The 15,544-nt window shown below is 47.3% G+C and overlaps 1 protein-coding gene across 1 annotated transcript in view; it reads left to right on the forward strand.

Annotated features, from left to right (window-relative positions):
- Positions 1–15,544, forward strand: part of SLC9A9 (solute carrier family 9 member A9) — a 417,613-nt gene that overhangs the window by 78,460 nt on the left and 323,609 nt on the right. The window contains exon 5 of the mRNA XM_054983875.1: positions 5,121–5,236. Coding sequence (XP_054839850.1) covers positions 5,121–5,236 — 116 coding nt within the window. The remainder of the gene's footprint in view (positions 1–5,120; positions 5,237–15,544) is intronic.

Genomic DNA, 15,544 nt, shown 5'->3' on the forward strand with positions numbered 1-15,544 from the left:
TGACCATTTTCAAGAGGTTCCGGAACTCCGTTCCACTGCGTTCCCACTGAAAAAAAGCCCTGATCATGTTTAACAGTTTGTCTAATGAGGCCCTCATTTGTACTTCATCTTTCCTAAATCATTAGACCGAAGCCTTTAAACTAGTTACCCAATTACACTTTTACCTATTATGAACTTCAAGGCCTCTTTTTCTTCCAGAGTTGTTGCATAAACATGTTCTGTATTCTAGGTCTTTTATTCTGCTAGATAAATTTATTACATATTGATTGAATCTTGTTCAGTATTAAACAGTTGTTCAAGGAAGTCATTGAAGGAGAAAGCCTGACACTCAGCTCTATATCTATATCATCACCTGGTGATGCAGTAAAGATCTTGGTTCTGACTGCTGTGGTCAAATGGCTGAAAGCGAACAAATTGAAATGGAACCCGTACAGTTAAATTGGCTAGGAAGGTGAAGGTCTTGAAGTACATTGTGCTTCCCACTTTCAGTAGGATTCAGTTGACCCTGCTAACTCAGTTAAGAGCCATAGGGTTATACTGGATCTAGCCCTGTTGTTGGAGAAGCAATTTAATGCAGTTGCAAAAAACACGTTCTACCATCTCAGTCTAGTCTAGAAGATAACCTTCTACTTTGACATGGCCAATCTGGACACCTGGATGCATGCCATGGTAACATTGGAACTAGACTACTGCAATGCATTCTACATTGGTCTCCCTTCAAAATCAACTCAGAGACTCCAGTTGGTGCAGAATTCTGGTAAAGCATTCTGCAGTCATGCCATTGACCACCCATTAGTTACCGGGCTCATTCCAAAGTATTGGCTGTCGCATACAAAGGCCCTTCATTGTGTTGGTCCCTTGTGTCTGCAGGACCACTTCTCTCCCTATGCTCTGCCATGACAGTTTTGCTCTTCTGAACAGGGCCTTCTGCAGATGCCACTCTGCAAATGTGCAAAATCCAACAACTGCCTGTACATGTGCATTTACTGTGGAGACCCCCACCTTATGAAATGGCCTGCCTGATGAGGTTGGAAAGGATCCCAATCTCCTGGCTTTCTACAAATTATGCAGAACTTAATTATTCAAGCAGGCTTTTTTACGCAGACAGGAGGGCTGCCCTGAAACAAAATGGAAATAGATCAAGATGGGTAGCCATGTTAGTCTGTCTGTAACAGTGGAAAAGAGCACGAGTCCAGTAGCACTGATAAGGCTAAAAAATTAGTGGTAGGGTATGAGCTTTCGTGAGCTGCAGTTCTGAAGAAATGAGCTGTTGCTCATGAAAACCCATACCCTACCACTAATTTTGTCTTATAGGTGCTACTGGACTCTTGCTCTTTTCCACTGTAACAAAATGGTTCAGAGAGAGGCTTTAATAAAAGGATAAGGACTGTAGACTATGGCTGTTTCCACACACATTGGATAACACATGTTCAATGCTCTTTGGTGATCATCTGGAACTGGGTTTTCATGTGTGAAACAAAAAAATCCACTTCCAAGGATTGCTAAAGTGTATTGAAAATTCATTATTCAACATGTGTGGAAATGGCCTATATTACTGTATACCATCTGTTGCTGTAAGTATGCTCTGGCTTTGTAACTTCTGCACTGTTAAATGTGTCATGGTTAAATATACTTATGCTTGGTTTTTAGCTGTTACTTAGATGCAATGTGTTACCTTCCGCCAAGATGAAGGGCTGTTTTAGAATTCCCCCTGAGAAGCGCTATTGTATTCATTGTACAGACCAAGTTGATCCACTGCCCCCGTTCTTTTTAGCTGCCCCTGATACAATTTACTCTGTAATCAATATATTACTCCCTGGATGGAATGTCTACAGAATATTTCTGAACAGCAGAAATTAAAGATCTTGCTGTCAGGCAAGAGAAAAAAAATGTACCTGTGATCTAGCCATATTTATCTATGGAGTTATAAATTACTTATAAAACATTTGACATATGGCTTGTAGGCTGTCAAGTTACAGGGAAAGGAAAGGTTTTTAGCTATGTTTCCAGATTATTGCCTGTATGTAGATTCCTGATATCCAAACTCTGTTGTATTGTTCATTGACTATCCAAACCATTGATCACATTTGTTTCACACTGTACAATCTGACTTGAGAAAAGTGGACTATAAATAATGTTAATAATAATACTCCCCTCCTAATGCCTCAGATATTTTGCCAAAACAGTAATTAGCCAATTCTCCTTGCATTTCACTTCAGGTAAAATTCAGTGGGAACCTTAGTGTTATGAAACGTGCACAGACCAGGAAATGTTGCTAGTTTGTCAAATGCTAGATTTCCTTACAATTGCTTGTTTTTCCTGTATAAGAACACTAAGTCCCCCTTGAATTTCACTAATAGCTCTTTCCCACATGTGATAATGAGGACATTGAGGAAGAAGGATTATCATGGTGACAAGCTCTGCTATGGCTATGCATATGTATTGGAATATATTCATAAAGCCTATGCACATACAGGTGTATACATGCAGCACTCTCCATGTGATTGGGACTTTTATAGGTCCCCATTCAAGTGGAAAAAGTTGTATGCAACTGTATGCAGCTGTATACAATCTGACCCATTTTCCTCATGCCCAGTCAATGTACAAATTAGAACATCTTGAAAGGGCAGTCACTGGCATCAGAAGTAATGAGTATCACCTCCTAGGCAGCCCCCACCAGCTGGATCCAAGCCAAGCCCCTGTGATGTTGCTGCAAGTGCTCAGTTCAGACTTAGGCAGCAGCAAAGGAGGCAATGGGCATACCTAGTTTGGAACAACAAAATGCTTGAATCTGCCCCTATGAAAGATAAAAGTCTGGATTTCTTCTTTAGATTGTCATGCAACCTTGTGATTTATTGACTAACCTACAGATACAGGTTAACTGAGACTGCCATCCTAAGAACCTTCATCAGGAAACAAATTTAATTGAATTCAACAGGACAACTTTTGCATAAAGATGTTTAGCCCTGGCTGTGAATCCTTATTGCAACTGCCCACCTGCTAGCTTGGTCCCTCAGCCTATCATTTAGTTTGCATTGTCATCATGCAATAAAGAGTATCGATTTTTTAAGTGCTATGGAACCTGCCACATCAGCCCACAGTAATGATTTGCAGTAAGGTGTTAATCTTTACTGAACCCTGAGAGAAAGCGATGGACCTTTGCATCCCACTGGGTGCTACCCAGGGCTTTTTTTCAGCGGAAACGCAGTGGAATGGAGTTCCGGCACCTCTTGAAAATGGTAACATGGCTGGTGGTGCCGCCCCCTGATCTCCAGACAGAGGGGAGTTTAGATTGCCCTCTGCACCACGGCACGGAGGGCAATCTAAACTCCACTCTGTCTGGAGATCAGGGGGCGGTGTCACCAGCCATGTTACCATTTTCTCTGAGGGCAAACCACTGAGTTCCACTCCCTCTTTTCCGAGAAAAAAGCCCTGGTGCTACCTATACCTACATTATTGATATGTGCTTCTCTGATTACTGTAGTAGTTATAGCATGATTTGAGTACAGTGAGAGACCAACCAGATTTTCAGGGTATGAACTTTTGAGAGTCAGAGCTCTCTTCTTCTCATACCTTGAACATCTTGTTGGTTTCAAAGGTGCCACTATACTCAAATCCTGCTATTCTGGTACAGACAAACATGGCTACCCATCTAAATTTGTAGTAGTTATATAGATCTTTAGGGTTGTGGTGTATTGCAATGCTCTAATTTAATCTTTACACACAGTTGAGAGTTCCCATGCACATTATTGAACATGTGGAGCTCCAATTTATGCAGGGTCTTCCATTCACTTCCCTGGAGGGGAAACTTTTGCACATGCAATAGAAATCTGTCCTTTCCTCAAAATGAATGCAGAAGCAGTTTCTAGGTAGAAGAGCTCCACATATGCACCACATAGGGGAGCTCCATTGTTGCTTTGTTGTTTCCACAGTTGCAAGAAACTGCCATACATTGTGTTAGAAACTGAAGATACATTGATGTCTAATATATGTAGCTGCCACAGGTATCAAACACTGATAGTTTAAAAAGTTGTTGTTAGGTATATTCATATTTGTATGGCATGATAAGCAGTATGAGAGATGTGATGAACTTAATCTTTTTTATGGCTTGTTATAATATAGATAATTTTATGGGGAATATTTGATAGTTTTTTACTTGTGAGACACCATGCACGAGTCTTTGAGGAAGCAGCAAATGAATTTTCTAAATAACTAAATGGAATGCTGGGGCAAAGTTGCCATTGACCTCCCTGTGCCATTGGCTGCACCTCAAAAACAATCTTATATTTTCAGATTTTGTTTATGTTCAAAATATGACAGAACTGAGAAAATAACATTAATAACGGATGTGCCAGTCACATGACCTACAGCACCTTCCTAAGCAGAGTTACCTGCTTCAAAGTCCATGGAAGTCAATGTATTGGAGATTAATTTTGCATAAGATTGCAATGTTAGTTTTATAACTATTGTGTTACAGTTAAATATGCAGTCTAATGGGATTTTTTGTTTGTTTTTCGAAATTGCTAAGATTAATAGAACACATTTTCAGACTTGACTTTCTGATTGATGGTTTTCTGGAGTATTAATATCCATCTTGTTTTCAGTGACCAGTCTGAAATTTTTAACATAGCCTTTACTTGTAGCATTTAACAACAGCAGCAAAACCAATGAAAGCTGAGAAAACAATTCTTTAAAAAGTATCAGAAGTTGACAAAAACAACTCATGTTGCACTAGTTGAGTAAAATAGCTGTAATATTTGACAGACTGTTCTTGATAATCTCCACTGCAGTTTGCTTTATCTTATTTCTGTAAAAAAAATGGCTAAATATATTGTCATCTGTCACCAAGTGAATAAATTTTAATATTCGTTGGAAGCATTCCCCCCTCCCCTTCCAAATGTCTAGAAAATTTTGATATGATATTTCAAGACAGAAACAGAAGTAGATTTACATCACAGCAGTAATTTGGATTCGGTACTGCTACAACAATATGCATTAAGAGAATTTCAATAAAACAGACTAGTAGCTTAAACAAGAAACATTTCAGAGGTTGCAGGATGAAGAGAATAGATGATGTCACAATAGCTCTGAACAGCTTCTCTTTATTTCCAATCCTACAGGTTGATAATGTATGGATTTGTAAAAGGCATGATCCATCTCAGGCAGCTGAAGAGTGGTGACTTTCACTTCACTGACTGTTTGTTCTTTGGTTCTTTAATGTCCGCTACAGATCCAGGTAAGTAAAATGCATTAGGATTACAGTTTTGGCTGTTTAACTGCATGTTGTAGTCATGCACAGAACATAAAGGGTTTTCCCTCATTTGATCCTGCCACAGAGTGAGCTAAAAATGTTGGCTCATCATAGATCCTCATTTGGTACATTGATGGGCCCTCAGATTTACAGCCTTCCCCCCTGCATGTTTTCACAACCCTTAACTCTGCAGGGTTTTCAAGAACAAACATGCTTTGTGGAGCAAAAGAACTTGTACCCCAAGGTAGATCACTGTCACCAATTTCTTGTGACAAACCCTAAGCTGAGAGACTGAGAAAATTAAGTCTCCAGCTATATCAGGTGCTAATCAAGTCAGGCCAAGGAGCTGGATTCACATTGGAGCTGAAAAGCCAATGACACAACACAAGAATAAAGGTTAATATATTCATTAAGAATTGTGCAAAAAGATTACATCTACAGAAAGTAGGCAAAGACAGGCTAAGTAAAACAATAAAGACTAATTAATTAAAACCCCTAAATTACTTAGCAGGATCCTCTGCCTGATATACCAGACATTACCTTGTAAAGACAAGCTGCAAATTCCAAACAGAACAAAACACTAAAGATTAGTGTTCCAGTCTTAGCCCAAGATCAAAATGGCCAAAGGCCAGCAACCTTGTCTGTCTGCTGGTCCAAGATCAAAAACTGAATTTCAAAATTCCATTTGTATCCTATATTGACCTGCAACAACCAGGCCCTTAGTAAGAAGTGAGAACATGACTCTCTGCAGTGTCATTACCCATCAGAGCAATTAGCCTCCACCTGTGCTCTAATTTTTAATGAGATGGAATGCAGGGGATGAACTTTCCTCTCTGGCCTATGGCTAGGGATGCCAGGTCCCTCTACCCTCCTGGCAGAAGGGCAGGGAACCTGGTGCTTAAACAGGAAATGATGTCATTGCACAGGCATGGGAGCATGCATGCACTTCTCGGGGGACATCATTGCGCCACCCCAGGAGCACGCCCAGGGTGGCATTCCCCCACCTCTCCTCCCTGCCGGCTAGGTGAGTAGAGGCAGGGCAGAGGGTGGAAGCAGGGGATCCCCCACCCCCAGCAGGGGAATGGCATCCCTACTTTCGGCCTTGGTACTACCATGATCTCATTTATACCTGAGTTTTGCATCACATGTCCAGGCTTATTTCTGTGGGAACTGATTCTCTCTGAGTCTCTCTAAGTTTCCCGAAATTCTCCTTTGAGGCCTAACCAGGCAGATGTGTCTTAGCATGACTTTGGACGAGAAACAGACAAAAAAAGCAGGCTGGTTTCCTGACACGTATTGACTCTGAAGTAGAGATGGGCATGAACCACCAAAAAACAAACTTCAAGATTCATGGTTCGTCCCATTTGATGAACCATGAACCACGAATTTTCACGAACTTCCCATTTTCAGGAACCGGTTCGTTGTATTTGTAGTTCATTAGATCCCGGCCCCTTAGAAATACCATACTCGCACAGAGTCTTCAGAAGGCTCTCCTCCAATATGCATCTTCAAGTTATAGAACCTCCCCCCAAAGACGGCACCGCCACCGATGGCTCCTCTGACTGCATTGCAGCACCCAACAGTTACCGGACTGATAGACCCTCAGGCGTAGGTTCTGTGGGCAGCCGCCCCCTGCTCACAGGCTAGGAAGGTGGTCAACGGACAGGACAACCCCCCTCACTCCCATGGGGTTCCACGGCCTCAGAGATGGCCCACACTACACCCTTGTGCCCAAGGGGTGCCCACCACATTGGACATGTGTGAGTGTGCTTGGCAGCTGCCCCTTCCATCCCCTCTCATTCCCCTGGGGTTACACAGCTCCAGTGGTGGCCCGCATCCACCTTTGCGTGCAAGGGGTGGCCACCACACCACACGTGTGTGTTTTGTTGGTGGTCTCCCCCTCCTTACTGGCCAGGGAGGCAGTCTACAGACAGGACTGCCCCCTCTCATTCCCCTGGGGTTCCACAGCCCCAGGGGTGGCCTGCACCACCCCCTTGCACCCAAGAGGTGCCCACCATGCCACACATGTGTGTTTGGTTGGTGGCTGCCCCTGCTCATGGGCCAGGAAGGTGGTCTACAGACAGGAATGGCCTCTTGTTCCCCTGGGGTTCTGTGGCCCAGGGATGGCCCGCACCCCCCCCTTTGCGCCCAGTGGCAGCCACCATGCCAAATGTGTGTGTTTGGTTGGTCGCCGCTCTCTCTTCATGGGCCGGGGAGATGGTCTATGGACAGGGTGGCCCCCTCTCATTTCCCACACCACCCCCTTGCTCCCAAGGGACACCCACCACACCTGACCCATGGGTTCTGTCAGTGGCCACCCCTTCCTCATGGGCTGGGAGGTGGTCTATGGGCAGGACTGCCCCCTCATTCCCCTGGGATTCCACGGCCCTGGGGGTGGCTCACACCATCACCCCTTGCACCCAAGGGGTGGCCACCATTCTGGACATGTGTGTTTGGTTGGTGGCCACTCCCTCCTCATTGGCTTGGAAGGCAGTCTACAAACAGGACCACCCCCTTTTTTCCCCGGACCATCCCCCCTGTGCCCAAAGGGTGCCCACCATGCCTGACCTGTGTGTTCTGTCAGTGGCCACCCCTTCCTCATGGGCTGGGGAGATGGTATGTGGACAGGACTGCCTCCCTCATTCCCCTGGGTTTCTGTGGCCCTGGGAGGGCCTACACCATCCCCCCTTGCACCCAAGGGGTGGCCACCATGCTGTACATGTGTGTTTGGTTGGTGGCCACTCCCTCCTCATTGGCTGGGAAGGCAGTCTACAGACAGGACCACCCCCCTTGTTCCCTGGACCACCCCCCTTGTGCCCAAAGAGTGCCCACCATGCCTGACCCGTTGGTTCTGTCGGTGGACACCCCTTCCTCATGGGCTGGGGAGGTGGTCTGTGGACAAGACCGCCTCCCTCATTTTCCTGGGGTTCCATGGCCCCAGGGGTTGCTTGCACCACCACCCCTTGTGCCCAAGGGGCACCCACCATACCAGACATGTGTGTTTGGTTGGTGGCTGCCCCCTCCTCGCAGGCTGGGGAGGTGGTCTACGAACAGACACAGGCCCCATGTCCATCTGATGTGTTTTGTCTATGGCCCCCCTCCCACCAACTGTTGTGGAGAGTAAGACGAAGTTGCTCGTATGGGGGTAGCAGGAGAATGCAGTGGATTGATGCCTGTTCCTTGCATTGAGAATTACAGGGCACCAGAAACACCCACTCTTTGGATGTGGCAGCACCAGTACAGACTAAATCGGTATACTTGTATATTGGTAAAGGGAGAGGTATTATTATAGGCACAGAAATCACTCTTTATGGGTGAATGTGGTTATAGGGACATGGACTAATCTTCATTGGTATATCGGTTAGGTGATACATGGGTTAAGGCACAAAGTTCACTCCTCTTCTGTATATCGCTGCAGGGCTACACGTGGTTGTAGACACAAGGTTCACTCTTCATTGGTATATCGGTACGGGGTAATATGTGGGTATAGGTACAGGATTCACTCTTCATTGGTATATTGTTAAGGGGTAATACATGGTTATAGGAACATGGCACAACCTTCATCGGAATATTGGTACATAGGTTAAGGCACAAAGGTCACTCTTCATTGGTATATCGGTAAAGGGTAATGTGTAGGGATAAGAAGATGGCACAGTCTTCATTGGTATATCGATACAGGGTAATACGTCGTTATAGGCACAAAGTTCACTCTTCAGCAGTATATCGGACCAGTGTAAAACATAGTTTTTGATAAAGACATAAATAGGGTCAGACAGGTTTAGGGAGGACATATTACATATCACATACAACCTGTTACATACAATGTAGTACAAAGTAAATGTTAAACAGTGACATTGCCCACTAGCTGGTCATGATTGTGGCTGAGGATGCCCTCCCCCAGCTCAGAGGGGGAGACCAGATCCCTCAGATGGGGACAGCACAGTAATGCGGATATTGGTGACTGCTCCTTGCATCGAGGAGTGGAGGCAACCAGAAACACCCTCCAGCCAGGCAGTGAGGTGCCAGTGGGGGCCCTGCACACCCTCCCACAGGGGACAGTGTGCTCTAAGCAATCCCCCTGGATGGGGATAGCTGGAGAGCCTACCATTCTCATATGTACGTCTCATGTTGAGGTGTGGGAGTACCTTGCAGAACCCACCAGCTGGATGTGGTTTTCAAATTGATATAAAATGGAATCCAATATGGGTGTGGTTTTGAATGGACACAGATGCCATCACTTTGGCAAGCAGCAGGGATAGATGGTGATGCCTGCCCCTCATGCTGAGGAGCAGGGTGTGGGCTGCCAGCATGCAACTGAACACAATGTCTGGATGTCACGGTGCTGGTGAGTGCCCCACACACACCCTTGCAGGAGGGACATGTTACACAAAATAAGACACCTGGGGGCTGAACCCACCAGCCGGATGTGGTGGCAAGGATGTGTGCCCTCCCAAGGGCCAGGGACAGAGAGACCAACCCCTCCCCAAATAGAGAATGTAGGGCAGCATGGCTGAATTATTGCCTGTCCCTCCTGCTGAGGATCGGAGGCTGCCACTGACAGAACCCACCAGCTGGACGTGGTGGTGGTGGAGGATGCACACACACACACACACACACATCTTGGGAAGGGAGAAACAAAGCCCCCCCCCCAAAGGGGACAGGAGGGCATCATATCGCATTGAAGACATTACAGTTTTTGCAGAACCCACCAAACCAAACAATCAATTATGTGATCACCTTCCCTGATCCATGCATGACACCAGATGTAGGCACAAAAGTTCCCATGCAATAGAGACACTGTGGCCATCTTTGGACCCCATCTCTTCCAATGCATTTGGCAAGACAAGGGGGAGGGGCCCCCTCCAAAAGTTCCATGTTCAACAGCAGAGCCCACCATACAGACATGGGGTCCATGAGGGAAGCCTGCCACCCACAAGGCAATGGGAAAGAGGTAGACTATCCCCCCACCCTTTCACTCGCCTGTAGCTCTTCTTTACTGCTTCATACAGACTAACATGTCCTTCCACCACAAGGACATGTGGGTGGCCCAGACCCTGATGGTGGATGTATTCACTTTTGGTGCAGCAGGACCTGAACCCACACACCCCTTCCCATTCTGGACAGGCGCTTTAAGTAAAGACATTTTCCTGCAAGCAGAGAAACTCAGCCAGAGCCCGGTGGTGGATGGTCTCCTTCCCATTCGAGAAAAGCACTCAAAATAAGACTGGAAGGAGACATAAACTCATAAAATGCTCAAAAGTGAAGGGGAGGGAAAAGCAAAACATGCTGAACAGCAAAGGAGACAAAATATTAAAATGTACTCCTGTGAGCCCACATCAGAGGTACCCAGTAAACTTGGACCTTGATCTCAGATGTTGTGGCCAGGCCACAGCCTGATGGTAGGCGGCTAGCAAAGCAGAGACAAGGGTGGCTCAGAGGTCAGACAACTCTAGTTCCAGGGAGGGATAGCCGAGGAGGGGGAGGTTGACCTTCAGGAAAGGCAGCATGTCCACCAGGTCTGGGTCCAGACGTGAGCAGCGGGGACAGTGCAGATCTCCCAGGTGTGAGAACACCCACTTGGTCTGGACACTGGTGGGAGGGCAGGAGAGGACGTTGGTGGCCACATTCAAGAGGTCTGGCCAGATGGCAGATTTTCTTGCCCAATACTCCAGGGGGCTGGTGTTGGGGGGTTCAGAGGGCTCGGCGAGGTACTCTCGGACCACCACCTCCAACGAGTCCTCTGCCTCAACGGACATACTGGCCCTGCTGCTGCCAACTGCCCAGCCCGCTACCAAGCAACAGAAGTGTGGTGGGTCATCAAGTGGAGGGCTCTCCTGCTTGGGGATGCCCAGTGCATCTACCAACTCCTCCGATTCCTCTATCTCTGTGCCCACACCCTCTTCCCCCCATCCCACTCATTGGGACTGGAATTTGTGCACTGCTCTGCACAGGTCCCTCATCCACTGATGGAGCTCTCCATTCCGCATGGCTATACTGCATGGGTCACATGTGCAGGCCAGTCTATATGGCAGCTCCTTGCAGAGAGGATGCAAGTGGGTGGCCACGCCTGCCTGCAACCTCCTGACCAAGTCCCTGACCCAGGGGACAAATGCTCCATCTCTCCAGCCAGCACTTGGTCCAGGCCATGGATCAGGGGGATGACCTGGCCCAGGCTGGACTCCTAGGAGCATAGGAGCTCGGTGCTCTCCTTAAATGGCCTCAGGACATGGACCACCTGAGAGAGGGCTAGCCAATCCGTAGAGCTGAGGCTGAGCTCCTCTCTCCCCTGCAAAATTGGCACCGAGGACATGATGTCCTGTACAGGGCTCTTTTGCTCCACCAGACAACTCACCATGTCGTAGGTGAAGTTCCAGTGGGTGGCCATGTCCTGGTAGAGGTGGTGCTCGGGTTCCACCCTGCCCCCTGCCACTGGAGCAGCTCATGCGAAGACTTCACACTGAGGGAGAAATGGGACACCAGATGCCAGCAGCTGTCCGGCAATGCACGCATGGGCAATGTTGATTGGTCCCAGTTGGCCTTGATGTTGCTACTTAGCCCGAGTGCATCCATCATGATGAGGTGCAGCTTATTCACCAGGCAGACCAGGCCATCAAGGGATGCCTCTTTCAGGGCATCCCCTTCACCATGTTTCTTCCCACATTGGTGACCATGAAGCCTCGGACAAGCTCACCCCTGGGCACCCACTCTCTCAATGCAGCCCTGATCATGGTGGCTATGTTCTTCCCTGTGTGATCATCATCCATCCCCTTGTGCCTGCAACAAAAACACTCTGTTGCCCAATGCCAATGGTAACACCTCCTCCCGGAGACCTGATCTTTCCCTGGGGCAGCAGAGATCCTCCGGTTGCCACCACTGAGCTGTGACGGCAAGGTAGCCATGATGATGGCCGCTCCACAGGTCTGCCGTAAAGTGGACAATCCATCCCTTGTCATCCTGGTAGAGGGCAGGCAAAACTCACTGGCCAATGGTCTGCCGTGAGGGCATTGAGAACCAGGGAGCAAAGTGACACAGCAGCCTCTGGAAGCCCACACCCTCCAAGATGGACAACGGGAGTCTGTCCAGAGCAATCCTCTCCATCACCACTCTAGTTCCTGCTGCCTGAGCCCTCCTCCTGACTCATACACTGGGCACTGTCACAGACCCCGAGGGGACTACCTCCTGCAGAGTAGCCTGCCTGGGCATTCCACTCCCACCCACAGCACCCTCATGGCAAGTCTTCTTGCTGGCTGTGGACTCCCGTTCTCCTCCCCCTTCTCTCTGATCTTTAGCCATCCTCACCCAGCCCCTAGCTGGTTTGCACAGCGGAGGAAGTGACATGCTCGGGTGGTGCCTCTCCAGATGCTTGCATAGGGCAGTGGATGACAGGTGCCTAGGGTCAGTGCCCCTACGCACCATGGCATCACAGTGACAATGCTGCACCAAGCAGGGGTCATTGGGAAGAGCTTGAAAGTGCTGCCAGAGTGATTGAGTGAAACGGGGACAAGGATTTGGTGAGTCAGGAGGAGAATGAAGGACTAATTTCTGCAGCGTGGAGCTGGACCGGGAAGACAAAGTGAGGGGTGGACTGCAGGTAGGGACAGTTCCTGGAGTTTGGATTGTAGAGGGACTGGCTGATTCAACAAACCCCCACTCATTCCTCCTCAGACCCCTCCTCGTCCTCTGCAAAAAGTTTAACAATGTCCACTCCCGGCAGCGGAGAAGAGACATCTTCTGCCTCCTCTACAGCCCCCCTGGGCAGATCTAAAGTTGGAGTCTCTGGTGCCCACAAGACCCCCAGCAGGGGAGGTGGTCACCAATGGGTGACATGGACAAGCTTTGCCCTTTTTCCCACCACAACTGCTGTTGCCCAATAATACATGCTTCATAGCGGTGCACTGAACTGAAGAACAAAACAAACCAGAGTTGTGTTCACAAAGAAGAAGAGAGCCAACAGAAGAGTGGGGTTAGTAGAAAGCAAATTCAAGTCTGAGGGTGTGAGGCAGCAGGCAGCAGCCCTGAGACTGGGTTTGGGTCTTGAGCCCCAAAAGCACTGGACAGATACAGGCCCAGGCAGGACAGATGCGCAAAACAAAAGTTGAGGGCACCAAAGGAGGGCACAAAAAGAAAGAAAGCTGCGCCAGAGAAGCACACTGGAGGAGAAAGAACAGAGCAAAAGGCAGCAGGCAGCTGCTCTGAGACTGGGGTGGGTGTGGAGCCCCAAGAGCACCACACAGACACTGGCCCAGGCAGGGCAGGTGCCCAAAACAAAAGTTGAATGTACCAAAGGAGGGCACAAAAAGAAAGTGAGCTGCACCAGAGAAGTGCACTGGAGGAGAAAGAACAGAGCAAAAGGCAGCAGGCAGCTGTCCTGAAATTGGGGTGGGTGTGGAGCCCCAAAAGCACCACACAGACACCGGCCCAGGCAGGACAAGTGCCCAAAACAAAAGTTGAATGCACCAAAGGAGGGCACAAAAAGAAAGTGAGCTGCACCAGAGAAGTGCACTGGAGGAGAAAGAACAGAGCAAAAGGCAACAGGCAGCTGCCCTGAGACTGGGGTGGGTGTGGAGCCCCAAAAGCACCACACAGAGACTGGTCCAGGCAGGACAGGTGCACAAAACAAAAGCTGAATGTGCAAAAGGAGGGCATAAAATAAGAGCAAGCCACACCAGAGAAGTGCATAAAATCCAGGAGAGAGAACAGAAGAGTGAGGGTTTGAGCCTGGTGGGGGGAGCCCCAAAACCACCAAAAAACAAAACAGCAAGAGAGTGAGGCCCTCAAAAGAGCAGAGCAAGAAACAAAGACAAGAAAAAAAGGAGGCCTCAGTAAAGCTAGGCCCAAGTTCCAGGCAAAGGCCTGAAAGCAGAGTGGGGTGGGGTGGGGTGGGGGTGAAAGGAAAAGGGCACCCTTTCCCAAACACCTCCCCCCTGAGAGAAGAAATTAGAAAGAGGCTTTTCAGTCTCTTTGCCAGCACCAAATCTAGGCCAAAGCTCCCAAATGCACTCTCTCTCTCTCACTCCAAGTTCCAGCTACAGTTCCTCCCTCTCCTTCTACCTGCTGGAAATGAAACCATGAAACACAGACCTTTGGCTTTTATATAAAATGCTGACATAGAGCAAAACAGGAGCACTCTGGTTGGCAGACAGGCCTGCCTAACAGGGTTTTGAGGGAAGAGATTGGTGTTCCCATGGCTACTGTAGGCACATCCCCTCAGTTGCCTAAGAGATTAATCACCCTACTCCCCCTGCTGTTCTGCTGGATGGGGCAGAATAGGAGCTCTACAGCTGGCAGGGACAGCTGCCAATCAAGGTTTGTGGACTAAGATTGAGGGCAACAAAAAGACTGGCCTCCATTGCCTGGGGAATCAATTGAATGACGCCCGGGTGTCTGGCTTCCCTAACAGACCACGAAGCGGACAAATCAGCCAAAAAAGTTGTCAGGTTTGTGGGAAACGTGCCCCCCCCCAAAAACACATTTTCCCCACGAAACAAATCGGCTGATTCGCCATGAATTTTGAGTTGTAATTCAATTTGTGCCCATCTCTACTCTGAAGTAATCTATATCCACTGATTTCTATGGACCTTACCGCAAAGTAAATGTTTATAGTCATACTGGAAGCTCAATGTCAATCAGTAAGCCACTACCATCTGTTGTGTGACTGAACAAGAAAATTGTTCTCTTATAAACATTCTTCGGAATACTCCAAAGCAAACAATCTAAATTTTAGAATTACTTAGAAACTTCATTTTCTATTTCCCATTGTCCCATTTCTACTTGCTTGAATGTTATTATCATCAGTCAAAATAATGAATACATGTTTTGGGGTTCAAATTAATTTCCATCATTCCTCCAAAATAAAAACCAAATCAAGTTGTAAGTTTCATCTCTCTTTATTTATTACTGAAAAATACCGCCAATCACCTGAAAACTCTTGAGTGCATCCAGATAATTAGTGGTTGCGGGTACAAATTTAAGGGTCTGAATTTTATGGTTACCTTGGGAGAATAATTGTAATTCATTAATGTGCCGCTATTAATAAGTGGCATTTAATCCCATTTGTCTGCTTTCCATGGTAAACTTTGCATTTGTAATATTATTTTTCTATATTTTGGAGGCTGCTCTCATTATAATTTCCTACTTGAACGTTGGTACTTGGAAAGATATTCAATTAGGTGTCTGAAAAGAGAGAATTTAATTGTTTTTCATTTTTAAAAAGGTTTATATACTCCCAGAAAATATTTCCTGAAATAAAAAAATTGTTTTTTCTTTTTCATTTTGCTAAAACATTAAAGAGCT

The sequence above is a fragment of the Eublepharis macularius genome, chromosome 6 (assembly GCF_028583425.1).
Source record: "Eublepharis macularius isolate TG4126 chromosome 6, MPM_Emac_v1.0, whole genome shotgun sequence".
NCBI lineage: Eukaryota > Metazoa > Chordata > Lepidosauria > Squamata > Eublepharidae > Eublepharis > Eublepharis macularius.